Source organism: Zeus faber (genome assembly GCF_960531495.2).
Source record: "Zeus faber genome assembly, chromosome: 5".
Lineage (NCBI taxonomy): Eukaryota > Metazoa > Chordata > Actinopteri > Zeiformes > Zeidae > Zeus > Zeus faber.
The window spans coordinates 28,787,083-28,814,338 of record NC_137192.1 but is presented as its reverse complement, the minus strand read 5'-3'; the positions used below and the strand labels follow the sequence as shown (position 1 = coordinate 28,814,338).

At 44.1% G+C, this 27,256-nt stretch overlaps 3 protein-coding genes across 3 annotated transcripts; 1 reads left to right on the top strand and 2 right to left on the bottom strand.

The window, feature by feature from the left end:
* Positions 1 to 2,533: 2,533 nt before the first annotated feature.
* Positions 2,534 to 5,895, bottom strand: LOC307230670 (uncharacterized protein). The gene is made up of 4 exons (XM_080001108.1): positions 5,560 to 5,895; positions 4,747 to 5,060; positions 4,447 to 4,576; positions 2,534 to 4,233 (listed from the first exon to the last, which is right to left on the bottom strand). Exons 2-4 carry the CDS (start codon positions 5,033 to 5,035, stop codon positions 3,819 to 3,821), a joined length of 834 nt encoding a protein of 277 aa, XP_079857234.1. The 5' UTR covers positions 5,036 to 5,060; positions 5,560 to 5,895; the 3' UTR covers positions 2,534 to 3,818.
* Positions 5,896 to 6,241: 346 nt separating this feature from the next.
* Positions 6,242 to 19,568, top strand: stx18 (syntaxin 18). The gene is made up of 11 exons (XM_080000801.1): positions 6,242 to 6,400; positions 14,903 to 14,970; positions 16,354 to 16,469; positions 16,729 to 16,806; positions 17,714 to 17,780; positions 17,875 to 17,960; positions 18,089 to 18,180; positions 18,433 to 18,491; positions 18,588 to 18,657; positions 18,762 to 18,842; positions 18,951 to 19,568. The coding sequence occupies exons 1-11, from the start codon at positions 6,248 to 6,250 to the stop codon at positions 19,044 to 19,046; spliced, it is 966 nt and encodes a 321-aa protein (XP_079856927.1). The 5' UTR covers positions 6,242 to 6,247; the 3' UTR covers positions 19,047 to 19,568.
* Positions 19,569 to 21,023: 1,455 nt separating this feature from the next.
* LOC307230959 (neuronal vesicle trafficking-associated protein 1-like) lies at positions 21,024 to 26,966 on the bottom strand (the record flags this gene model as incomplete). Its single annotated transcript, XM_080001465.1, has 4 exons — positions 21,024 to 21,224; positions 22,256 to 22,366; positions 25,119 to 25,232; positions 26,838 to 26,966. The coding sequence occupies 4 exons, from the start codon at positions 26,964 to 26,966 to the stop codon at positions 21,024 to 21,026; spliced, it is 555 nt and encodes a 184-aa protein (XP_079857591.1).
* Positions 26,967 to 27,256: the final 290 nt, after the last annotated feature.

The following is a 27,256-nucleotide window of genomic DNA, read 5'->3' as shown; positions in this document are numbered from 1 at the left end:
AAAAAAAAAAAGATGCCATTTTCTATTGGCTTTAATTACAAAGAGGATCCCCTTTCACTGGCGAGGCAATTGCTGTCCATTTTTGAAAACCTCCTCGGAAAATTATTAAGTCAAGCATATCCACAACGGTTATATCTAGAGTTCCCTCGTGGAGCTGTAGCGTGACTACTCATTACTTTTTCAAATCTCTAATATTGAAAATCTTTGGCACACAATGTCCGACAAAAAAAGTAAATCATGTTTTTTTTTTTTAGTTGATAGGCCTGTGTCAAAAGCCAAACAAGACAATGTAGCGCGTTTGTGGAAATGATCCTAATTCTCAACAACTCTTATCCAAAATTCTGTTTTCTTTCATGATTGCTCCTTTTCATGCTTGTGGTCGGTGAAAGACGAGTCAAAGAAACTGTTAAAATCAGGTTTTATTTCTGTTCGTTTTGAGGAAAGTTTCCCTTCCTTCGCCGTGACCAAGCCAGCAAAATAAAAACATAAATTATTCCTAATCCCCCGAGAGGAGACATTGTGCCTGTAGCCTATTGGTAATGGGCAATGCACCTCAAAATCCAAATAAACTTAAGCGTTTGTAACAGCATCTGCATTATGGAAAATCCAATTTGTGATTGCAACATCTGCGCTCCACCTATGGATGGAAGGCTGATGCTTTGTTAGTCAGCGCAGTTAAGCAGCGTGTTTTTTCCCCCCGTGATTATATTTCCAGAACACTTCCACGTACACAACCTCGCGTGCAACGACTATGATCCATATGCAAAACGGAGCTCTGGTTATTACGGCGGTACGAAGAATTATCATCTAAATATTCCCAGACATGCAATCATAGGCGCACTGCACAGGGCGCAAAAGGAGACACACACATACGCAGATACACAGATGCATACATACGTACATACGTACATACTTACATACATACTTACATCTGTTTTATGGGAAAACAAATTAGCTATTTTGCCTCAATAAAAACACATGATTTTAAACATTGAAAGCTAAAAAGTAAATGACCGTATATTACGTCATGAGAGATGGTGTACGTGGAAGATACAGCGGCCTCTCCCAGCTTCCATCGGCGTCGTCCCACTGCCGACTAAACCGAAATAGAAAGCTGATTGAAAAAGGTCGAAGCCTCTCCCTTCGCGACCCACCTGTCAGATCTGGTCGGACGGCCGGTAATGAGCGGAAGGAGGTGAGGAGAAGGGAGCGTTTTTTCGCGACGCTGGGTCGCGTCCAAAGGGCTTATTTGTACACCCTCCGGGGTTTGGCAGGTAGTCTTCCCCCTCAAAGGCAGAGGTTCCCTCCCTTGTAATTGCTCCTCACGAGATCGAGCGGCATTCCTTCCTACTATTTCAGGCGAACCGGCGTCAACGGACCTGACAGGCAGATTGTCATCAAAGGGGACGCCACCGACTGGAACCTGAATCGATATGGGATGACTGAGTACTTACCGTATTGTCTCCACTTCCTCAAGTCTCTCAACTGTGATCCCAACTAAATGCACAGCCATGTATTCGACACAGACATAAACTGGAGGAAAGTTTACATCTATATCCCCTTTTAAGAAATCCTATATCAAACCGCTGCTACTACCCCAAAAATGTGGCCAAAGCCTTATCCTTGCCTGGACCATTCCAGGCAGCCAGGGGAAGGATGCGTCCCTGGGCTAAAACCAAGATAAGGACCCTTTGATATAATCAAGCCTACGTCAAACAACCAATAGATGAGGCCTGTGAAGATAAAGGGGGCAGGAGTGACGGGTCAGATAATGGTCCAAACAAAGAGAAAGTGGAGATTAAGGGGTTCCTTTTCAGGCAGTTAAGTGGACAGCCCAGAGGACACTTAAAAACATGGCTCATCTGTCAGTGCCACGGGGAATGGATACCGTCGGCAACGCTTCAATCTTGGCTGCCCGGCAGAAGAAGCATGAAACGTCTGCGAAGAATGCTCAGTGCGATGACCCCAATAAGATGGAGATTTTAAGAGTTTCAGGTAGAGTTGGATCACCGTTCACCGATCATGCAAACACTGGGGCTCTTCCAAACATAACAATATGATCAAGATATCGAAAGCTTGTCGTGCCCTACAAGCTCTGCTACTAATAGTAAGTCCGATGGCTGGACATCTATTCTAAGGTTTAAACGTGGACACAGAAGACATCGTAAAGGCGGCTGTGCCTCGGGTCCATGAACCTACTTTCATTAAAGTCCTACTTTCTCAGCAGAAGCTTGGGGAGCTGGTAAAAAAAAAAATCTACGAAAAAAGGAGGGCCAACACAGAGGCTGCAGAAGAGGAGAGACAGTCACACTACTCAACTGTAACAGGGTCTGGCGCAACACTAACAAAGGAAATGAGTAAACCACACGGCAAATAAAAGGCTTTTATTCAACACTCCAGGCCCCTCTGCTTACATTTTAGTGCCAACCCAAGTCACTTACAAATAAACAGATTTATGAGAAATATTATGTACAAATTACTACATTCGTCTAGACAGGACATTATTATAAGTTTACTTATATTGGCATGGCCACACACAACTTTATTAAATATGTATATTATTGCCTGTCAAACATTACAGCTTCCAAATTCGCACTCAAAAGAAAATTACATGATTCAAAAATTAAACATTTTCCAGTGTTTTAATCTACGCACACAAAAAAGGACCTGCACAGCGGAGCCAACGCATCCACTTCATGAAAGCGTTGACAAATTTAAGTGCCCGGTTTTGGAAACTCCAGCTTTTAGCTTTACCTTTGATAGGTGTTGCAATTTGGAATTATTTTGGCTACACCTTTTAAACATCATGTTTTTTTTCTTCAATCATAGTGTTTTATTGGCCTTCATTGATATTCAGTTTATGATAAAAACAGCAAATGATGCAATAAATATTTCCTGAATTCGACACAAGGAGGTTTTGCTCGATTGATAATCAAGCAATGTGGATCATCAGAACTAGAAACATTCAAAGTCATGGCGACAGAAAAGTGTGTTAACATTACAGCAGTGCATTAATTGTTTAAATGGATAATGGATGATTGTGTGCTAAGATGTATGATGAATAACAGATTCAAATCTAAGATCAAACAAACAAATTATTGAATATACACTTTTTTCCCCACACATATTTTGATACATTTCAAAATAAAATAATTATATTTCCCCTGTTGTCCATTGGAATCTGTGTTGAGGGAATTCTCTGACAGCACAACACTTGTAAACACTTCAAATATGGTCTTTAGTGTATATTATAGATGTCATTTAAATGTGCTTATCATATGCGTTAGAAATGTGATTATTTGGACCTTTTTTTTTTTTTCCATAAACCAATTCCATTTCCGTACCTGCAATATTTAGTTATGACGAAAGTGATGAAAGTTTTACTGACATCAATTACAATGTCACTACTAGTCCAATTGACTAATACTGACAAATATACTTAACACATGATGCTTTGGACAAAAGATTATTTTAAAGGACTTAATGTAAATACTGTAGGAACAACATGGTGGTAGAACATATACTTAAAATAAGAGGGTCTATTATCACTGGAAACTCTCAACATTATTTAACAAATTGTCAAAACAAATCTCCTTTTTTCACGCACGCACACACACACACACACACACCCTGTTGCAGAAGAGCAAGAGTCACCGATAGCTTATTCATACATCGACATAATTACAAAGTACAAAGATTGTCCTCAAAAGAAAACCGGAACAAAAATTATTCTCAAATTACTACATGGTACTTCACAGTATATTCGTTGAACACATTCTACAACTAGCCGCAGAGTAAAAGACAGCTACTACCGTCTATTACGAATTGGATCCAGCGTTCTGTTTTTTAATCATCTTAATTTTCAGAGAATAGTATTCCTCTTGGAGCTTGAGGACAGCCTCTTGTCTTCGAAGGACAGACATTTCCAAATCCATTCGTTCTTGCAAAGTCGAGCGCTTCGCCGACGACGCGGCGGTAGTACAAGAAGTCGAAAAGGGAAGTACCGGGGTGCTGGCGGCAGTAGCGTAAGGACTATTAAAGCGCAGCGCCAGTGAATTGTGGACGTTGCTGAAGGTAGTGATTCTGTGCGCCGCCGGAGAGTCGGGTGTATCGGCAAAGTGGTCCAGGTGCACGGTCGGGGAAGCAGCACACGAAGCGAGCCCATTCTCTGACAGGACCATGCTGGACATGTCACCTGTGGAAGGCTTGGTATCCCCATCATCTTCATCAAAGCTGGAAACGGGAGGGAAAAAGAAGCACAAGGATTTCTCTTGGGTTGATTTAAAAACAACCGTTGCAGTGGCAGTTGATGTACCAACACATTGCAATTGACGGTTTAGTTTCAGCTCCACATCTCCACAAAAAAAAAAAAAAAAGGATATTCACTTGGATATATATTATATTTAAGACTAAAGCTCTATTTTATGGTTGTGAATGTTGTTATACCTTTGTTGACTTTCCATTAATGGGAAGATAAAAGGATCTCTCCTTCCTTGAACCGGTCTGTCTGAGAGGCTCATCACAGAAATCACTATTTGGGTGATGTCGCTCAACTGTCCCGGTGACAAGATTTCACCTGTGGAAAAAAACAAAAAACAAATGTAATTAAATACGGACCTCTGGGAAATCCAAACACCCATTAAGGGCAACAAATAAACCGATTCACGAATTGGGGACTCCAGTGACTCCAAAACTACGGCCATAGTTTTTGGAGCCCCCATCCGTACATCACAACGCCTCCCTCGCCTTCGTGTAGCTGCATCTTCTGTCTTTTGATTTCTTCCCTCGACTTCGCCAGCAAGTTCTCCCACTTCTTGTTGCAATCTGAAACTGTGCGCTGAAACTGTGGGAAAGCAGCGTTGATGGCCTCGGTGATCTCCTCCCACGCCTGTCTCTTGCTGTGCACCGATATCCCGGTGCTGCACTTGCCCCTGATCACGTCTTTGCGTTCCTCCATCATCTGGGCGAGGAAGAGACACTCCTGGTCGGTCCAGTTGGGCCGCCGCTTCCTGCTCGACATCACCTCCAGGGCCATCGCGTCGACCTGGAGAACACGAGATCTGTAATGAACATTGTAAAGGGCAGATTTTATCACATATATGCGAACTCGCACAATGTCCTATTTATAACAGATTATTGTTTGTTGTTGACACAGAGATGTGTTATTTTTCTAGGTTATGAATGACAGTATCCCAATTCTAACTTGTTACACTTATACTGATCTGAGCAACAAACACCTATTAGTTCACTTACATATACTGATAAACACTACATACACTATATACAATATAGTGTATAGTATAAGTATATACAACTATACTATATTATATACAGTATATATAGTAGTATATACTTATATAGACTACTATACTATATTATATATATAGTATATATAGTAGTATATAATAGTAGTAGTACAGTGTTTAGTGTATACAATATAGGGGCTAACCCTACTTTTAATTGGGCTTACTGACCTTAGAATGCATGCTTAAGAGCTTTTTTTTTAGGCTTTAAGATGTTTACTAAGACTGAGCTGAGACAATAACAAGTTACACTCACGGTTACAAAGCGAGAGAAACGATCACGGCGGACGCAGCAGCGGGGAAATCAACCGGGTGTGAGTTGCAATGAGTGCGCGTTCATTTAATCAAAAGCCGAGGTTTGAAAAATGCCCTTAACCCCCTTAAGATGAAACGTAAGGCTTTATCCGCCGTCTTAAGGAGAACTCTGTCGCAGGGCTATGACGTACACGCCGAAGTTGAATTCGCTGTTGCAACAACATACACCGTGGCGGATGCAGAAGGGTGTACAATACTAATCTCTTGTAAATGGCTGTTGTTACATACTGCGCGTTTAACAGACGCTGTAATGTTAAAACGTCGTTAACTCCCTGTGGGCAAAACGTAAGGCTTTATCCTTCGTCTTAGGAAGAAGAAAACAAACAAAAAAAAAAGGTGTCGCAGTGTGATGGCGCCAACACGGAAGTTAGACTCGCGGTTACAGGAAGAAAAAAAAAATGCAGCAGGGTATAAAAAAACAACAACCGCTCGTATGTTAAAAGTTGTAGTTTAACAACAAAACAAATGACATACGCTGTTGTCGTCCTTCATCCCCTTTAGACAAAACGTAAGGATTCTTTTCCGCCGTCTCAAAAAAAACCAAAACAAACAAAAAACACGGCGTCGCAGACTGATGACGTTACACCGGTGACGTGTCAGTTTGTTTACAGTGCCGCCGCAGAGACATCATGGCTGTCGACATAACTTTGTTGTTTAAAGCCAGCGTCAAAACTGTGAAAACCCGAAACAAGGCCATCGGAGTCGGGTTCGATCCTCCCAGGGACGAGATCTTCAAGAGGAGCAGACCGAAGAATGGATTCTCTCCCAAGGCGAAGGAGGTGGTGAGTTCGGCTTTTACAACGCCGCCAATGAGGATGACGTGGGTGAAACGCTCGTTAAAACCTTACACTTACTGTCCCGAGTTGACGAGACTTCACCACCCGATTAATATACACACACGTCTGCGTGGGGAAAAGGAAGTTATTTTAATTTGAATTAATCCGAACTGCACGACCAGCATTTATTTCCAAATGGGAATTCACCTTCACAAAAGGTTTTCAATAAACCAGGTGCAAAATAAGGAATTGACAACGTTGTATTTGCTGTCATATTGTGTGTTTATATTGTGGTCATGGGCATATTTTTTTTTAAAGCTGTTTTAGTGGATTATAATATCCAGCTTTAACAAAATAGCACCACGCCCATTCAGTCACACGGTGCGAGAGGGCAACTCCCAAGGCTGTGCAAAGCAAAGTTGTTCGGGTAATTCAAAAAATAATTGAAATCAGAAAAAAAAATTTACACAACAAGCGAAACATTGATGTGAAAAAGTTCAAACACAACATAAACAAAACTCATTTTAACGTCAGTCATTTCTGCATCAAATCAAGCACTGTGTTATCTCCTGCTGTGGTGGTGGACAGTCTCCAGTTTCCACTCCAGGAAGAGGAATAGATAGGCTATAGTTAGGCTATAGTTGGGCTATATAAATTGATGAATTGTCCCTCTCCTAGTCCTGTCCATATCCAAGAAAAATTGTAGTATCCACATAATTTACTGTGAGTATTCATGCTCAGACTAACAAACACCCAATACCAATGAAACACCCTTTGAGAATGTGTGTGTGTGTGTGTGTGTGTATATATATATATATATATATTGTTTTTTTTAACGTGAACAGTAATTAAAGTATTCAATAATAAAACTCCCCTGACATTAAGCTTTTTGGATTCTGCTTCTTAGTTTGTAATCTTCCAGCGGTATGCATGTTTAATTTTGACAAGCCAAAGTCATGTTTCAGAAATTATCAGTGGCTGCTGCTGCTTTGGGCTAACAACAGATTCCATATTATATTACGATATTAGTACAGTATTACTATGCTGTAATAAAACCTTGTGAACAAGGGATGGCACACAAGATAACAAATGACGACTTTACTTATGGCATTTGGGCTATAGGCCTAATCCAGCATTCAACACAGGCACAGCCCCTCGGGCCACTTGACAAAGCCTTTAACTGGCCCGGTGCACCAGTAGAATCCCCAAGCCTAAGTGTGGATTATCTACTAAATTCTGAGCTTATAATTTTTCTAACCATAATTTAACACATTCTATACAGTGATTAAAAACCCTCTTATAGGCAGAAAAATTATATGGAAATAGCAAATTATCTTAGGGTCAGTGGCTTTGCAGGGACAGTGAATTTAGGAAGTTACTGGACATTTGAGGCTTTGAACTTACTGGAAAATGTTGGTCATTGTCAACCCCTGTAATCAATTAATTAAATATCAATACTGTTATTTAGATAATTTATATAAAACAAAGAGTAGCTTTTAAATGTTTTCTCACAAAAGAGATATACAAACAAGTGCAATATCATAAAGTAAGGCCTAATTCATTTGTTATTGTTTAAATGGGTTGTTTTATTTTTTTAATTGGTAAGCAGGGGGGTATTATCGCTAAACTTGCACCCAATTAGTGGAACGCATTAACTGAAAAAAGGCTCACTTCCTGCTTTCTGCAGACCAACTGGCTCCAGCAAACCTGCCTATTCCTTCACCCTGGCCAAAACTGTGTTGGTAGAGACAACACCCTATTTTTAAGGCAGATGACTTCATTGTTCTCTCTCATTTTGTTCTTTTTTTAATTTTGTGCTGATTCATCATAGTATCACATTCCTATATAAAAATTGGTAAACACCCCACCCCCCACCCCCGTTTTACTGTTTATATTGTAATTTATGCGATGTAATTATCCTCCCACGCAGTGTAGGTTCAAGTTCAAGAGATTATTTGTTACATACATATACACAGTCATAAATATATGCAGTGAAATGTCATGACACCCGGTGATTACGCACAATAAGCTCTATAAGCTCTAAAAATACTAAAATATGCGTAATCGACACGAGGTGCATGTTCTCCCAAGTTAATAAATCTGAGTAGAGGAACACAGTATTACATTTAGCAATAGCAGATAATAAGGAACAAATATATATTTTCCGGAGTATTAGCTCATTATGGAATTCTATGAACAACACATACATGTTATTGTGGAAAAAAAGGCAATAGGCTCACAATAAATAATAATTACTCAGGTTTCAGATTAAATCTTGAAATGCATGGAGATAAGGTCCTCAAGGTGATTTTAGCTATATGTCAGTATCGCCATTAAGATCAGACCCTGGCAATATAACATGTATTGTGTAAAATATTACATGGGTCCTCTACAATTCTGTAAAATTTGTGTTTGATTTTCATTGTATTTCAAAGACACAATATAACATTGAGTATCTCCTGTTCTCTTATCTGTACCCTATCCTGGCCAAGGAACACCTGTCGGTGCTTTTGGTTACGCTGTTAAACAACAGGAACCAGCTTCCTCTGTGATCAGTAGAAGCATGTAATTCTTACAAAATATCAATACTTCTGGGAAAAAAAGTCCCTACAAAGGCCCAATTGAGTCTCATAAAAAAAGTTAAAAACCCAGATTGTTCACAAACATTCCCAGCGGTACACTCAACTAGACGAGTAATATTTCTTATTTTGTGGTTCATGGAAATTTGTTCTGCCTATAAACTTGCTGTTTTTAAACTGTCGGAATGGAAAGTAAGCAGCCATCACCACAAACACGCAGACGAGAGCTCCCTGATAAATAATATGACTCCAGCTCATGATGCACAGGGCAGAGGTCACTGGCCTGGCGTGAATGTCCCAAATACCTCGACGAGCTGCTGCAGCAGAAGGGTTAGAGTCACGGCAGCGCTCACAACCGGGCTTTTGTTATGCCCCGCACACCCCCGTTGCATAGATATTAGAAATGGTGGTTTAATAAAAGTGTGGGTGCTGATTCAAAGTAACCCAAAACTATCCTGTGGTGCCTGCCCCCTGGCCCTCCCGCTAGCTCCCTTGTGCTGCAGATACCATCTCCGACCATCCTGGTGAGCCAGCGTTTGGAGAAATTGAAATTGCGAGTTTGGAATGTTCTGACTGCTTACAGTTATGTTGCGGTTTTTTCGCCCACCTCTCTTCTCCTCCAACTGTCCATTCTTCCCTCCGCACAGCTCGCGATAGGCAGTGTTTTTTGTGTGTGCGTAAGCCCGTTCTTCGCATGTATAATTCCATAAACATGCTGCAATAACATTTTCTTTCGTCTCTCAAGCAATTTCTTTGGGAAAGTCGATCCTCCCAAGAGCCAGTGATTAAAGGTGGAAGATCAAAACAGAGAAAATATTAAATTAGGTCCCCAGTAACAATGTTGACGGCCGGAGTCTAATGCACAACAGATGTGGGTGCCCTTCAAGACATGCATAACTCTCCCTCGTTCCCACTGAATCTCCACGGAAATAGATAAAAAAAGACATCAAAGTATAAATCTATGAAGTGGTCAAATGAGCCCCCCTTAAAACATAGCCCAGTAAGCACAGAAATGTGATGTCTTTAGAAGCAATGCACAAAGTGCTTGATTGACTAATAAGAGGGCCAATGTTTGGGCAGGGGAATCTTTTACCTCATAGGGGTCGGTCTGGGGCACCGTGATCTCCATTTCACCGCTCGCCTCCTCTCTTTCCACAGCATGCTGCCCTTCTCGTGTTCAAATGAAGCAGGTCGCCCCAAAATTGTTAAATTGCGTGAAGAAAATAGCACTTGGCTTCCCGCTGTGCCTCCCTGCAGGAGTGGTATTCCTAAATTGGCTCCTTCTCATAGTGTTTTCTTTGAAACCCTGAAGAGTGTGGCCGTCACCCAGCACTTGAAAGTATGTACTGTTAGGGAGTGGGATGTCATGGGGGATTCATCCAAAAGGCAAGTTTGAAACGCAAATGACAATGTCATCTGTTCTCAAAACATTGGTACGCTTGTTTAATTTAACTTTTTTTTTTTTTTTTTTTTTTTTTTTTAAGTAATGGTTAACATTCCTGAGCCAAAAAACTATTGAAAATAAGCCTAAAGCACTCAAGATATGATATCGGAAAAATGCTTTTTGGAGCATTATTGTAAACCACAAAGTCCTACATAATGCTGGCTAAAATTATCTACATTATCCGGCTAAAATACTTAACATACACATAGTACAATAAGTATGTTCCTATTGAGTTACTTTGCTCTAAAATGGGATAAAGTATAGCCATATCACTCATTTTAGCAATTTAGACTAACTGCAGTTCAAGTTTCTAATTTAAATGAATTATAACTGATTTGTTTTCCAATACTCCCAATGCTGGTGTTGAGATGAGATAGCAATATAAATAGATGAAGTGGTAGGCCGGCACACTAAAACTGCACCGCATACACATAGTTTATGTGGGAACAGATCAAAAACAACACCACTTTTTCCCCCCATCTAGACCTCAGCAGCCTAAAGCCTAACATTACACTAATGCGGTATATTACTCATTTGAACAGATTTGTGGGATTCAACTAAGGCTTGACCTCAGGAGAGCCGTGCCAGCCAACAATACCCGTCCACTTCAACCTCAAAAAGCGATTGTGTTCTCACGTCACTGTCATAGTCAGAGAGCTGAGCTTCATTCAGTATTTACTGGACAAGTTTGTACCATTTATGTACATTACGCCAGACGTTCTCAGCCCTTTCACTCTGCGTACGTGTGTGTTTGTACTTGTGTATCTGTTTTCTGTCAGAACAGTTTTCACATTGCGCATATTGTTCTCATGTGTGTAAAGGCACAACATAATAACAATAACACTTGTTTTTTTATAAATATTACAATACTCTTTTGGTAGTACTTTCAGTACTGTAATTTTTCTAGGTTGTTATTTGCGATGTTTCCCAAGGGTAGGATAAAATACCCTCTGATCCTAAATCACAAACTACAACTAGTGATAATTTAAAGGTCTCGGTGCGGCTGAGTTAGTCATCCTCATCTCAACATCCGTCCAAACTCTTCCTTCACCATGAGCTTGTGGTTTACAGTGAGCTGAAGGTGCTACTACACGGTCGCCTTACCGGTAAACTCAATCTGAGGCCGAGTGTTCCCCACCAGGGTCAAGGAAATTGACTTTTCCACTTTGCAACGGAGTAGAATTATGCATGAAATCAATAGAAACTAAATAAAAATGACAATAAGTTGTGAAGCGAGGATGTCACGCAGAACCATGAGAAACCGAAGAACACAATTTGGGTAGAAATAATCCTGACATTCCTAGAGTGGCTTTTATTGCGTCTGTATTTTGAGATGTTTTGCCGGACTTGATTACAATTATAATTTGAAGACACAAGGTTAAGTTTTGTATTTTTCGGGGCCATTAGCAGCCGCTGTGGACAAAGCTGTGAAGCTGTATCTTTCCAGCTCTGCTGTCACGAGGAGCTCCCTGCGTTTGAAGAGGAAAGTCAGAGCGGGTCGTAGCGTTAGTCCTGAATAACGGCTCGATGATGTACCGCAATGAGCTCATATCGTTTACCGTACAAGATACATTAGGAATTAATTGTCGTATTTTGCACGGAATTTGTCCCGGTGTCAACTATTTAGAATGATCTTATAGAAGTTGCCAATCTTATCACCAGTGGGTTCAACTCATTATGTTCTCTATGTAGACACACATAAAAAAACAACAACATTGATCTGAATGTTTTTCATTGACACTAAATAGTAAAAAATAAATAAATAAATCCCTCCTGGTGCCTTTTTAAAAGTTTACGTCGAAGCCTCAAATGTCACTGAACCAGAGCTGTCCAAATATTCAACACGATGTTGTGGCTTGTTGTTGGTCATTAAACAATCAGATGAAAATTCAATCAGATGACTCCTGGCTTTTAAAGATGCCAGATCTAACTGCCGCCAATCTATCTGAATTCAAACAGATTGTCCGGTAAAATGAAACCTTTTTAATCCGGCTTTAACATGAACGCCTAAATAGATCGCAGTTACGGGCCGGCCGGCGTCCCAAAGAGCTTTTGTTTAACGTAACCGTTTGTTTATTGTTCTGATGGTCTCGAGCATTTCACGTCCAACAGCTCATAAAAAGACAAAACTTTGAACCATTAAAGAGACAGACGTAAACACAGTAATAAAATCAACATGCATCATCCTCTGCGCTGCGGGCCCACATGTTGAACAACGGGTTGGCACGACTTCAGTGCCGATCGCCCCCGGCGCTCGGAGACACAAACCACATTGGGGCACTCATTATCAAATTCTGTCAGTTTACCTGGATTTAGCCAAACGAAGAGGCGGCCAAGCCCTCCAGCAAAGTGGGAGCCTTTCCCTTTGCTTTCTCACAGTAATCCCTCTGATGATTTGTTTGGGCTCAGCCAGTGCTGGAGGAAAGCGAAGGGGAGAAGGCAGAAAGTGCGGAGGTAGAGTGGGGGTCCTCGGTGATGAGGATAAGATTAGATGTGGCCCGGCAGACTGTCTCCTTCAGCAGGCATTTCCAGCGCTCCCCTCGCGCGCACACACACACACACACTTTGACTTACTTGTGTGTACACACTCACGGAGACACAGACCCAACACACACACGCGCGCGCGCGCACACACACACACACACACACACACACACAAGGGCTGAGCCATAAGCGCACGGCCACCCCCTTCCTCATTGTTGAGGAATTACTTGCTCTTTAGAGTCTTAAGTTACAAGAGCAATTGATCCCACTGACCCCCTGCAAGCCCTTGAGGTTGTGCTGGGAATCCGAGCTCCAATGTATACACACAGGAGACGGCTCGGACCTCAGAGCAGCACTCCTGACATCTCTCTCTCTTTTTTTTTTCTCCCCATCAGCCCCCATGTCTGCTCCCCCTGTGTCAGCACATTCCAACACTGTAGACTTAGCACTACCTGCTGGACAATGAGCGGTACCGCATTTACAAGTTCCTGTAAGAATTATACATTATTCATAGGCATATTTAAGAACATAATTGTCTACCCCTTTTAAAAGTGATACATCTACAGTATTTTATAATGATGGTTCTTCACATGAGATTTTCCGGCGGTGGGGGGGGATTGGGGGGACGGATGACAAACCTGTTCCGTCGACCGAACGTGTCCGATACAGGACACAGGAGCCCTCTGCAGATTGTTTGTCGGCGAACCAATGAGATTTGAGCAAACAGAGAAACCTTCTTTTCTCTGCAGCCTTTCAGCCGTTGAAAGGGTTCATTTCTCCCCTGACCTTCAAACAAGCTCCTGCGCTCTGAACAAGAATTAACTCTTGACCTCTAATAATTGTATTATTACAGGGGGCAGCGCGCCACAATAGCCCTTCCTTCAGCCAGCACATGGCTCAATGTGGAGCCATATATCACTGGAGCGCTGTTCCCTCCATGAAAAGGGGGTCTCAGTTTCTATCTGGTGGGCTCTGTTGATTTCTACACATTTTATTTGCAGTGAGGGGGAGAAAAATGGCACGGCCTTAACGTCTCCGACTTTTTCTTTGGCATTTTATTTGTTTATTTTGTTGGTCCCCGACGCTCCCAGACGCAATTTTTTGGAGACATTATTAGAAGGGACGGGGCCAGATTACACCGTACAACTGAGGGAGGCAATTTGATAATTAGGGTTATTAGTGCAAAAAGACTGAAGGTCAAAGACAGCTTTGCTGCGCTATCAAAATAAATCTCCCGGGCCCAGTGGTCTCTGTCACAGTCAAACACTTTGTGTCATTCTTCAATCCTTGGCTTGTCTAAATTCTGTCCTCCAAATCCAACAGAGCCTTGTGCGCGTGTGTGTGTGTGTGTCTGTGTGTCTGTGTGTGTGTGTGTGTGTGTGTGTGTGTGTGTGTGTGTGTGTGTGTGTGTGTGTTCTCAAACACATTTCAATCCTGCCAGCCCAAACTCCCTGGACAGGGCAACAATTTGGTCTTTTTCAATGTTTGCCCAAATTACAGGAGCAAATATTGGATTAAACAGACCTTCCTCTGGTTCCTCTATACATAAACACACTCAGGCAATTTCTCCGGGATAAATAGTAACAGATTATGAATTTTAGGCCTATTAGAGATGGCTCTGACAGGATGCTGAATAGAGGCGCATACAGCTTTATTTACAGGAACCAGTTGACAGGGAAGTTGCCCGTTTGATTACAGCATGTCGAATAGTAAATGAATTGTCAAGGGTAAACATTGAGAAAGCAGCGAGATCGATGGACACGGTTGTGACAGTAAATAAATACCAAAAACCCACATTTGCTCTGGCTTCACGTTCGCGTAGTCGGGAGAGAATCATTTCCTGGCAGGCCCTCTTTAAATCATCTTTCTTAAGCCGCATTGACAAGGCCAAAATATTAGCGGGAACCGAGGCATGGCATTTAAAGAGGGCACGGCAGGAGACATCGCCGACACACATCGGGGAGCTGCTCAGTAACGCAACTTTTCTGTCGGTCCTGGCAGATCACCAACATCACCAAACTGAAAGACTTTCTGCTGAAACACAGGAAGGACTACATCAGCGGCGGAAGGTAAGACGGCCCAATCGCAATTTCGGCTCCGGCTTGTTTTCCCCGCGGCGGCATTGCGCCCGTGCGGGGGAGGGTGCGGCGCTGGTATAGCCGCCGTGGGGACGGTCGGCATCAAACCGGGAATATATTGTGGGCTCCTACGGGTTCAGCAAGGCCAAGAGAGCCGTGCGCAGCAGTCTATCTGTATGCCTATCTGTGCAGCGGCATGGGGGTGGGGGGGGGCTGGCGGCTCAAGGCCAGCGGCGAGGAGGGTGGTCTCCAGCAGCCGTCTCCAGTCTAATTGTCTGGAATAATTGGGCTGCAACCAAGTGAAGAGCGAATCACGCCCTGGGACTAATCTCGGCCCTCCTCTCCTCAAGGCCCCTCTGTGTGTTTTGGGTGTGCATGTGGGTGTGCAAAGTCGCCCGTGTTTTTTGTTGAGTTTGTTGATAGAGCTTTAAAGGGACACATTTAGCCGAGCGTCGCGGTGTGTGGGCGGAGTGGTTTGCTCTGGAGTCGCACGGGGAGGGCGTCGAAGGTACTCTGTTGTTCCCCCTTTAAGGTTTCTTTGAAAGTATCGTCTCTGAGAATCCTTCCTTCCCGGCCACTTTCCAGTCATTTGAAATATTGACCGAAACCATCCACCTCAGTCATTTAAACTGCCGGAGCCGCTTTTACTGAGCTGATTACAGCAAATGTACAAGTGGACGGAACCAACCCTCGGCCCTGTCATGACGTGGTTTTGGTCTTTCTTCTTCAACGCGTGATCGCAAGAAATCATGTGAGAAAACAACACAATAAACCACAATAAAAACATCCGCCGCAAACGGCCAAAGGAACATTGTAATCCTGTTAAATGGGTGAAAAGAAGTTTCAACACAACGAACAAAGTATGTTGTCACCCAGCAATTACCATGTCTGGCTGCAATAATCCCCGTAAAAAATACATAATTTCGGAGCTAACGGATATACTTTATTTCTGCGTCTTCATTCCTCAATAAATTGACAACTACTTCCCCCCTAGAAACTTAAATCAGTGACTCCTGTAGGCGGTAAGAATTACTTTGTCTGCAATGTCCATCTACATTGCATGCAGGGTCAGAACCCATATTTATTTCTCATCACATTTAAATTGATTTAATCTATATTTCTCAGAGACCATTTCCAGGACTTTTTAATACCTCAGCTTTCTGTGACATGTATCTGCTTCCTGGGGCCTTCTCCGCCTCAGTCTGAACGGGTAATGCTAAAGCAACCAGCAGAGGGAGACACAGAGTCGTGTTTTCTGTGTTTTTACAATGCAGAATTGACGGCGTGATTATATCGCTGTACTGTGTGTAGCTTTATTATGATTGTGCCGCCAGCACCTTGTTGAACACTGTGTCGTTGTTCATGTGTTTCCAGTCTCATCTCCTCAGACCTGACCCACATGACGGACAACGAACGAGACCAGATTGACCAAGACGCCCAGATCTTCATGAGAACCTGCTCTGAGGCCATCAGGCAGCTCCGCACTGAAGGTAGCGCCGTGTGTGTGTGTGTGTGTGTGTGTGTGTGTGTGTGTGTGTGTGTGTGTGTGTGTGTGTGTGTGTGTGTGTGTGTGTGTGTGTGTGTGTGTGTGTGTGTGTGTGTGTGGGGTTTTTGTGTTCTTGTGTGTGTTTGTGTTCTTGTGTGTGCTTGTGTGTTTGTGTGTGCGTTTGTGTGCATTTGCGTGTGCTTGTGTGCGCACAGCTATGGGAACCGAAGACCAAAGCTTGTCATCGTTGTCCATGTGTACAGCTGAGAAGCAGGTGTCGTCGTGCCAGCTGAAGGAGCACAGAGGAGCCGTTCTCGACCTCATCGAGCTCTACCTGAAAGGTGGGTTCATCTCAGTTGGTCAGAGGGTGTGATACGTCAGGTTTCATGACCCTGACAATGAGATGGGATTTTGGGCGATGTCAATATCCAACATATTTATTTATTTATTTATTTATTTATTTATTTATTGCCATATCTGCTTGTGTTGTGGTTTAAGAATCCAAACGAGGTTCATCACATTGAGCTGAGACGTTAAAGAGGATGTTTTTCAGGTGGACTAATTCTTCCCTCTAACACTTGGATTCACTTGAGTCCTCTGGTGTTTAAAAGGGCGAGTTTATATGAGCATGAACAGGGAAGGTGAAAGTATTGGGGACGAAATCAGGTCTTTGGTCTCTAGTCGTAGTTCCACCATTTACTGCACATATCTGTATATACAAATAACCTATCCCATATACAAGTCTGTTCCATTTATTTCTATTTTGTACCCCTACTCTGTATTCCTTTCTAGAGTTATTTTATTTTATAATATTCTATTCACCAGCAGCATTACGTTTTAGGAATCAATTTCTTTCAGTCAGTTAGTCAAGTAGAAATTAGGTTAGCTATAGTGTTCAGTTTAGAACATATTGTGACATTGACATTTGGCTGCATATATGTATGAAAGTATGTATATGTAGGTGACAAATAAAACTCTTGAACCTTGAGCAGTTTACCGTTTCAGCAGAAAGGGAAGTTCATCAACGTACGTCATATAGATCCCACCTCAAGTATGATATCAACAAATAACGACCGGATTCTTCAAATAAAATTCCCCGTCACATTTCAACGTCACTATTTTGACGACGTGATGATACAGTCCCACTGGAAAACGCGCTAAAATAGATTTACTGCCCAGTCCTCGGAAGGCAGATTAGGAACATGCAAATATGGCCCTGACCCTGATCCCTTGCCCCCTCCTCTCCAGGGGTGTGTAAGATTTACTCCGAGCAGAGGGCGATACGGGTCAAGAGGGTGGTGGACAAGAAGAGGCTGTGAGTATCAAGAGGCTGACGCTCACACTCACACCCATTTTCACCGCTTGTTGACGCCGTCAAACATGTTAACGCGGCGGCGTGGCCCCCCCAGGTCGAGGCTGGAGCCCGAGCACCACGGCAGGGTGGAGAAGAGCCCCCAGGTGGAGGAGGAGAAGGCTGCGAAGGAGGAGAACGCCGGTAGGATTTCTGGTCCGCGCACTGGCGCTCGGCTCGATCGTGATAATGAAAGATGAAAGTAATATTGTGGATATTCTGTAATATATATATATATATATATATATATATATTTTTTATCCTCTTCGTAGAGAGGGCCGTGTCGGAGGTCCTGGACAACGGTGTCAGCCCGTGGGAGGAGTGCCGAGTGGAGGATGAGCTCTCCCCCGAGGAGATTCAGATGGTACTTTCGAACGCGGCCACCAGGAGGGAGGTTCTGAAGGAGCGACTGAGAAGATAAAAAGCAGCTAGAAGCAGATCACTGGAAACGTCAAGTAGTTGAATGAGTCACGAGTGAAAGTTAAATCTAGCACAGAACGAAGAGATGCATCCTATAATCCATACAGACAAATTCCTCCTCAAGGCTTTCTCGCACGTTTAATGTATAGAACACTGTTATTGAGGATGGTTTGTGTTTGTCTTTGATCTATTCCAGTTTGAGCAGGAGAACCAGCGGTTGGTCAGTGAGATGAGCAGCCTCGTGGATGAAGTCAGGTCAGATTTCCCTCCCGATCACTTTCCCTTTCTGGCGGCGCAGCCGTCAAGAAGCCACGTTTTTCCGTGTTTTAACCCGTGCTTTTAACCCTTCAGGCAAATTGAGGGCAAGGTGGTGGAGATCTCCCGACTCCAGGAGATCTTTGCTGAGAAGGTGCTTCAGCAGGTGGGTGGTGTCCCTGGCCGTCCCGGTGCTCGGAAGGTAGAAGGCTGTAAAACATGGACGTAAACCAACTGTTTTTTTGTTTTGTTTTTTTCTTCCCTTGACAGGAAACGGAGATAGACAGTATTCACCAGTTAGTCGTGGGCGCTACGGAGAACGTCAAAGAAGGCAACGAGGACATACGAGAGGTAACGTGGGCCCTCACTAGACGTCAGACGCCCGTACCGGCCTCTCAACTCACCGTCCCGTTTCATAAATGCGTTTGGTCTTGAAATGACTTCTCCTTGTGTCTCAAGGCCATCAAAAACAACGCCGGCTTCCGCGTCTGGATCCTCTTCTTCCTGGTCATGTGCTCTTTCTCCCTCCTCTTCCTGGACTGGTACGACAGCTAAAGGCTCTCTGAAGGACAGGAAGTGAATGTGCGCGTGGGTGTGTGTGTGTGTTTTCTCCATTACTGTAAAAAAATGATGAATGTTTAAAAAGAGTAATGACAGTAAACATGCCTGACGCTGCATTCGACCGGGGCGGACCGAGGGGAAAACGACGGCCTCCAAACACCTGGGCTGGCAGTGACCTCGGAGCGCTCGGGCCACCAGGGGGGCGGCGTGGAGCCATGTGCGGACGCAGGTCTTCAAGCCTCTCGTCATCATCTCATCGCGTCGCCAGTCTGTGTTGCCGTTGACTTAAATGCGCAAGAGGATACTGTGTAGACCTGCGTTGTGCGTTCGGATGATGTTCCTCTTCTTTTTCACGTATTTATTTTTCAAGATGGGACCCGACGGCAAAAATGCGGCGTCGCCCGGGCGCTCTTTGGCAGCGGCGCGGCAGTCTGTTGTTTGGTGTCAGCCGCTAAGTCAATGATGGTGATTCATCATCATCGCCCGGATTTAAATAAAAACAAGCAATGCTCACGACGCAACGCCTGTCTGATCTTCGTTTGTTTTCCTTCCAAATTAAACAGTGCCACTTGGCGATAGTCCCTGAGTCAACATCAGACCGCCAATACGCCCCGATAACAACCAGAGGGGAGCGGAGGCCCCCGCAGCACAATGGACAGAAAAAGGCGGAGAATGTGTTTGTTGTTCCTCGTGTGAGGGGAATAACTCCTCACGCTGCAGATGCGATGCGGGACACGCTTCCAAAAAGGGAAAAGCGAAAACTGTTGAATTCATTTATTTCAATTTTGGTGAACATTTTGTTTGAGCAGTGCTTACAACTCATTTTAACACGCCGTTTAGGGTTCCTAACGAAGCCATATGTACAGTATACGGCGAATGCACTTGAATGGTACTTACTTACATCGTTTTTGAAAATGACACGTCCTTCATGACAACCCAAGTCAAACTACGGATACAGAGAAAGCAACGAGACAAGCACTACGCATCACATTCTGTCGTTACGTCAACCTATTCTACTCAGCGACCGCCCGCTATCCGCGTTGGTTATAAATCAATTCAAAGCGTCGGACAAGACAGTATATTCACAGAGCGATGCAAAAACATTCACTAGAGGAGCGTTAAATAGGGTTAGGCTGGCGAAAGAAAAATACGCATTCTCATTTCCATGGAGCGTGGCGCGGTGTCGCGGGATACGCGGCGCTTACAAAGAGTTCAAACACGTTTCAGAGACGATCATTGAAACCGGTGCGAACGGAAAAGTCAAAACAGGATGCGATGTCGCCCCCCCCCCGCGTCCCTGCTGGTTCAGATGTGCCCTCACGAACGACGACGTTACACAAACATCGCCGAAACAGACCCCGGTGGCAACATGCCGCCGCCTTCGTACATGGATTAGTAGAAAATGGACGCGAGCTGGATATGGGGGTTCTCCGACGTGAAGGGAAAACAAACTGATTGCCGTTCGCGTCGTGCGCTGGAACGGGCGACGCAGAGTCGATTTGGTTTATTTTTACAATCAGAAAGGTAAGTGAAGTAGGTGGAGATGGTGGTTATGTACAAATACACCGTCACCTACTGCGCCCCTGCCTCCCGCGGTTGTGTCCGTGCCGCTGTCCTTGTGTTTTTGTTTTTTTTTTGTTTGTTTTTAACATAATAGCTGCTATTTTTAAGTGTAACTAACCGTATGCTGCTCAAACAAACCTGAAATCCCTCCCAGACAGTCCTTGCTTTCTTTTGCTTTCCCGGCAAAACTCAATTTTTCTTTTAAATGTCCAATTACCCTCGCCGCGCCGCACTTTAAACGGCCGCAGACCACATCAAATACGTCCGCACCGCGGCTCGGGAGAGAACATTCGCTGTGATCCCGTAGAAAACTGATGGGATTTGGGGTTTGCTTGAATAGCGATAGCCAACTTTTTATCACCAACCCCCCCCCCCCCCCCCGCCCACCGGCTCGGCCTCGAGACGGATCTAAGCCAGCTTCTGTGCCGTCTCCGTCTCCTGCTGGGTGACCTTCTCCTCCGACATGATGGTCATCCAGGGTGACACCGACCTGGTGATGGTCTGCTTGGCCATGTTGTAGTGGTTGATGATGGTGAACAGGCGGCCGCGGCCCCCGGGGCCCTGCGGGGGGTAGTAGCCGTACATCCCGGCCGGCATGCAGCGGCCTTGCTGCTCCCAGGGAGAGAGGGCGACAGAGAGAGAGAGAGACAGTCATTAGGTAGGTATGATGTCAAGCCAACCGTCATAGCGTTCACAGCAGACTATTTTACGCTCATATTTTTTATTTAGACAATATTTTTTGACAAATACCTCAATGTTGATATTTTGGGGATGATTTCACGGTGCTTTCATAAGATATTTTCACACAATAAATATTCTCCTTGTAATACGATGACCGACTAGAACGGTCTATGAATTTCCGACAGTTGCATTACTGTCGGAAATTACAACAACCAAAATCCCAGAGTGTCATATGAGTCTAATATCACAATACCGATTTGGAACGTTAATTCGTGCAGCCCTAATGTCGGCATTAAAATAATCCAATAACACACATCTTGAGTTTGGAAAACAAAGCCACAGACTCTCTTCTAAAATCCACAATACACCTCAGTTATAATGGTCTGTAAAGCTACTTCTGGCGCTTAAAACCGGTAAAGAGCTTTGTGACCCAAGCGTTATCACCAATATAACAATAATAGCTTAAAAATCCCAGGAGCGTAAGATCCGGCAGCAACGTGGACGACCGAAGAGCAAACAATCTAAGTGTGGACACGGCTTAACGGGCGGGCGTGTCCGTGAAGGCTGATTCAGCCGCCCCGCTGGACGAGCTAATGGGAACTGATGCGGCGGAGGCACGGTTCGCCATGGCAACGGGGCTCGCCGGCAAAACCCGAGCGTCAACGTGATTATTCACCGGCAGTCCGTTGGGTGTGCTGACACAAAATTGCGATTGTTTTCGTCGTTCGTTTATTTTTTATTTCTTAATGATTCCTGATGAAGCACGCCCCCGGAAATGGCTCCCATTAGAATATAAAAATAGACGAATTAGAGGCTTTAATTTCTCTAGAAGGAAATCAACTCATAATGAATTCATTGTACATGCATTACACGATCCAAGCTCAAAGAAAAAAAGTTTAAAAAAAAGTGATGGAGCAGGAAGGACGACGGCGGTGGGAGGTGTAAAGCGCGCGCTTCACCGTGTAGACGAAGTTGTCGGGGCAGGGCTGCTCGTACTGGTAGACCTTGTAGACCACCAGGAACACCACGCACACCAGGAAGGCCAGAGCGCAGATCACCAGCAGAGTCACCTGGAGCGGAAAAACAAACCACCTCGTTGAACCTTTCAAACTCATGCATTTAGTTCAATTACCGTATAAGTTTCAATTATGTTATTTTTTCATTTTTAAGGATGTTTTCTGAATGAGTATGTGCATTCATGATGTTGAAGGTTTGGGCTGGATCACCTGCAGTGGCTGGGTTGCCGTAGTTGGTCTATTATCTTACAGCGGTAGTTGTGTTTGCAGTTGGTGTTTTTTCCCTGAGGGCCCCTGGATCTTTGCAATTTAAAATGTGAAATGTGTGTTTAAGCCACAGTTTGTCCCTGGTCCCAGCAGAAAGTGTCTGTGTGACACTCCTCTGTTTCTTTATGAAGTTGGCAGGACTGCTGCTCAAACAAAATGGTTTGGGAGGTGCCCAGCTAGCACCCAAACAGGTGAGGATTCACATGTACTCCTGCCTCATGCGTAATATGTCGTACTTAATGAGCAATTTCGGATTCTTTACTTGAGAATTGACTGATCCCAACGATTGCATTGAAATGAATTTCGTGCATTTTGACTTGTGTCGGGAAGAGGCGTTTGATGCAAACACTGGTCAGAGAACAGCACTGACCAAAGAAGAAACCGATTCTGTTTTAAGCTGCAAAAGGACGAATGAACCATTTTCTTGCTTTCTTTTTTTTTTTTTTTTTGAGCCAACAATGTACAGTGCCGAAAAGTCCTCTACAAGAGCCTTTTTAAGAGCTCTGCATCAAAGTCACAGGATTATCAGGCTGACCTTAGAGAAGCTAAAAAAAACCCCACTGTTCCCCACGAAGCAGAAGCATACGATGCGTATACCGACGTAGGTGCATGCGTCATGTGCATACAGTATGTGCACCCGATATAAGCTAAATATCTGGATACTGTTTTTTTTTTTTTTCTTTCTTAAAATGAAAATAGAACACCCAGGACACGCACTGAACAGGAATAACTCGCGTCCCGTATCACGCAGCTCTGCCCTCGCTCGGGGCTCGGACAAGGTGTCATTGAAAATCCCTTTTCTTATCACAACGCTTGAGACGAGGGTCTTAACGTACACTGAGCTGCTTTCTTCATTGTCATCGTTAGTGAGAAAAGGGATTTAGATCTAATCGCGCATAAAGAATTAAAATATTCAAAGTAAGATATTCCGATAAAGGCACTCAAATTAATAATACGTCAAAAGATTTTTTTTTTTCCCCCCACAATATACTGTGCTCACCGCAGGCTTTTAAGGATATTGTATTTGATGAAAAGAAACGTCTCAAAGTGTGGCACTCTCCTCTCCGTACTCCTTTCATACGCTCGGAACAAATTGCTTTTTGGACAAACATGAACAGCGTGTATCAAGGAGAGAGGCACAAAGAATAACAAGGAGCAAAAAAAAAAAAAAAGCAACAGGAGTTAAAGCCGATGCGGTTGGAGGGATCCCTCCGGCGCTGCGGCGATGTGACCGTGTTACCAACCGTGCCCGCGCCTCCAACGTCCCTTCCAGGTTGTGTTGCTGTCGTCTGGGGCATCGGATTCGGGGGGAACACAGCCACCGTGCATCTCCTGCTAAACGCCCGGCGGCGTCCTCGTGCTCGTATGCGCTAAGTGTTACCTGTGTGGGGGCCCGGGCCCGGCGCAAAATCACATCTATATCGAGGGAGCGTTGAGGGAGCGTTGAGGGAGCGTTGAGGGAGTGTTGAGGGAGCGCGAGGAGACGCTGGCGTTCGGAGGCCATCGCCATGGCAGCGCCGGAATTAATGGGAGGTTCAGGCGGGGGTTAAGTGGATCACTGTGCATTTTGTCTTCCAGTGCAGCGTGACGGGGGGAAGGAGGCACCGGGAAGGAAGGAAGGACAGAAGGTAGGAGGGAAGGAAGAAGGGACAAAAGGTAGGAGGGAAGGACGGAAGGACAGAAGGTAGGAGGGAAGGAAGGAAGGGCAGAAGGTAGGAGGGAAGGAAGGAAGGGCAGAAGGTAGGAGGGAAGGACAGAAGGACAGAAGGTAGGAGGGAGGGAAAGAAGGACAGAAGGTAGGAGGGAAGGGAGGACGGAAGGACAGAAGGTAGGAGGGAAGGAAGGAAGGAAGGAAGGACAGAAGGTAGGAGGGAAGGAAGGACAGAAGGTAGGAGGGAAGGAAGGAAGGAAGGAAGGACAGAAGGTAGGAGGGAAGGACGGAAGGACAGAAGGTAGGAGGGAAGGAAGGAAGGGCAGAAGGTAGGAGGGAAGGACAGAAGGTAGGAGGGAAGGAAGGAAGGACAGAAGGTAGGAGGGAAGGGAGGAAGGACAGAAGGTAGGGGGGAGGGAAGGAAGGAAGGACAGAAGGTAGGGGGGAAGGGAGGAAGGAAGGACAGAAGGTAGGAGGGAAGGAAGGAAGGACAGAAGGTAGGAGGTAAGGCAGGAAGGAAGGACAGAAGGTTGGAGGGAAGGACGGAAGGACAGAAGGTAGGAGGGAAGGAAGGAAGGACAGAAGGTAGGAGGGAAGTCAGGAAGGAAGGACAAAAGGTAGCAGGGAAGGAAGGAAGGACAGAAGGTAGGAGGGAAGGGAGGAAGGAAGGACAGAAGGTAGGAGGTAAGGCAGGAAGGATGGACAGAAGGTGGGAGGGAAGGAAGGAAGGACAGAAGGTGGGAGGGAAGGGAGGAAGGACAGAAGGTAAGAGGGAAGGGAGGAAGGACAGAAGGCAGGAGCGAAGCAGGGAAGGAAGGACAGACGCAAGGAAGGAAGGAAGGAGGGACAGAAGGGAGGAAGGAAGGAAGGAAGGTGAACATCCCTCACCTTGAGTCGCTCGGACACCCCTTCGATGATGCTTATGGAGAATTCTGCGATTTTCAGAGATCTTAACTTCCCTTTCTTGCTCTCGCCATCGTAGTCTGTTTTGGTCTTAACCACCACCTGGTACGTACACACACACACACACACACACACACACACACGCACACACGCACACACGCACACACGCACACACACACACACACACGCACGGTGCATTAACAGACCCCAGCTGTTATATAACGCAGTGTGAGCTCGCACACTGAGAATCACTGCTGAGGAAAAGAGAAATCACAGCCCTGTGCCCCGAGCTCAAACCACCTTGACACATAATAGTCAACTTCATAAAAATGAACAATAGTCAACTACATAAAAAATAATAATAATAGTCAACTAAATAAAAATGAATAATAGTCAACTACATAAAAAAAATAATAATAGTCAACTAAATAAAAATAAATAATAGTCAACTACATAAAAAATAATAATAATAGTCAACTAAATAAAAATGAATAATAGTCAACTACATAAAAAAAAAATAATAATAATAGTCAACTAAATAAAAATGAATAATAGTCAATTACATAAAAATGAATAATAGTCAACTACATAAAAAAAAAAAAAATAATAATAATAGTCAACTAAATAAAAATGAATAATAGTCAACTACATAAAAGAATAATAATAATAGTCAACTAAATAAAAAAATAATAATAATAGTCAACTAAATAAAAATGAATAATAGTCAACTACATAAAAAAAATAATAATAGTCAACTAAATAAAAATGAATAATAATCAACTACATAAAAAATAATAATAGTCAACTAAATAAAAATTAATAATAGTCAACTAAATAAAAATTAATAATGGTCAACCTAATAAAAATTAATAATGGTCAACTAAATATCAGTGACTATCGTTTTAATTGTCACTGTAATATAAAGGCAGGGATCTCAGTCTGACTGTCTGTCTGTCTGTCGGTCAGTCTGTCTGTCTGTCTGTCTGTCTGTCCTTGGATCATCTCGACAACCCGTTCATCTGATCTACCTCACACTTGGCAGGTGTATCGCTGGGGACCCAAGGACGTGAGGTGTCCAATGTAATATTAATAAACTTTGAATAAACAGCGAACGGCCAGCCGGCGGGGGGGCAGGGGGGGGGGGGGGGGCTTCAGGGCTCTGCGACCGAGTCACAAAGACTGTCTTACCCTCGTTGTGTGACTTTAACCGGCGCTTTCTTCTCCCATTGTGGAACACGGGACTGAATCACTGACATTTTGTTAAAACTGTCCCATTGAAATGTCTTAAGAGGGTCTTACATTTTGCACGGGCGTGCTAAGGATCGAATCATTGACATTTTGTTCAACTGTGCCATGAAAATGTCTTCGGATGGGCCATGCACTCGTACATATAATTATGGAAACGTAATGATTCCGCGTAAATAATCGCAACCGGGCAATTATGTGATAATTGCAGCTCTAACTGTGACAACAGTAATTATTGGTGCTTCTGCCATGGAGTACCCTAGATGTAGGAAATCTATAAGACACATGAAGCATTGATTGTGTCCAGTCCATTTACTGTTGCTTGACATCACCCCGCACCCCCCCGCCCCCCCACTGTGCTGATGCATAACGGTCATTTAATTTGAGAAATAAAAAAAAAAAAATTACAAAGCCAAGCCGGCCCACATACAATGAATTCCCCCACTGACACCCGGGTACCTTGTCTGGAGGGGGGAACTGCAGCTGGCTGGCATCTAGTGGCGTGATCAGGGGGATGGTGTCGAATCCGTCTTCACAAACAGCCTTGGCATTATTTTTGTCACTGAAATTATTTCCCAGCTTCACCATTTTAACCTGGGGGGGGGGGGGGGGTAGAGAGAGAGAGAAACCCAATATGTAAACCAAAGAAAAAACAAGCAAATAAATAAATCCTAAAAGAAATGACCGATTTACATCGATTCAACGCGCACACGCAATACGACGTACGCTTGCAGTAATTGGGAGAAATCACGCGAAGATCAGGCAAAAACACGGGGGGTCGGGCATGCACGGTTTACCCCCCCCCCCCCCCCCCCCCCCCCAAATAAAATAAAATAAAAACAAAAAACCCCAGAGACGCTCCAGCCCTGGCAGCGCGG

Coding starts and splice junctions, on each gene's coding strand:
- LOC307230670 (XM_080001108.1), bottom strand. CDS start 5,035: ATGGCCCTGGAGGTGATGTCGAGCAGGAAGCGGCGGCCCAACTGGACC. Junction 4,577..4,746: donor GAAGATGCAGCTACACGAAG/GCGAGGGAGGCG, acceptor TTTTTTCCACAG/GTGAAATCTTGTCACCGGGA. Junction 4,234..4,446: donor TTAATGGAAAGTCAACAAAG/GTATAACAACAT, acceptor TCCCGTTTCCAG/CTTTGATGAAGATGATGGGG.
- stx18 (XM_080000801.1), top strand. CDS start 6,248: ATGGCTGTCGACATAACTTTGTTGTTTAAAGCCAGCGTCAAAACTGTG. Junction 18,492..18,587: donor AGCCTCGTGGATGAAGTCAG/GTCAGATTTCCC, acceptor TTAACCCTTCAG/GCAAATTGAGGGCAAGGTGG. Junction 18,843..18,950: donor GCAACGAGGACATACGAGAG/GTAACGTGGGCC, acceptor TTGTGTCTCAAG/GCCATCAAAAACAACGCCGG.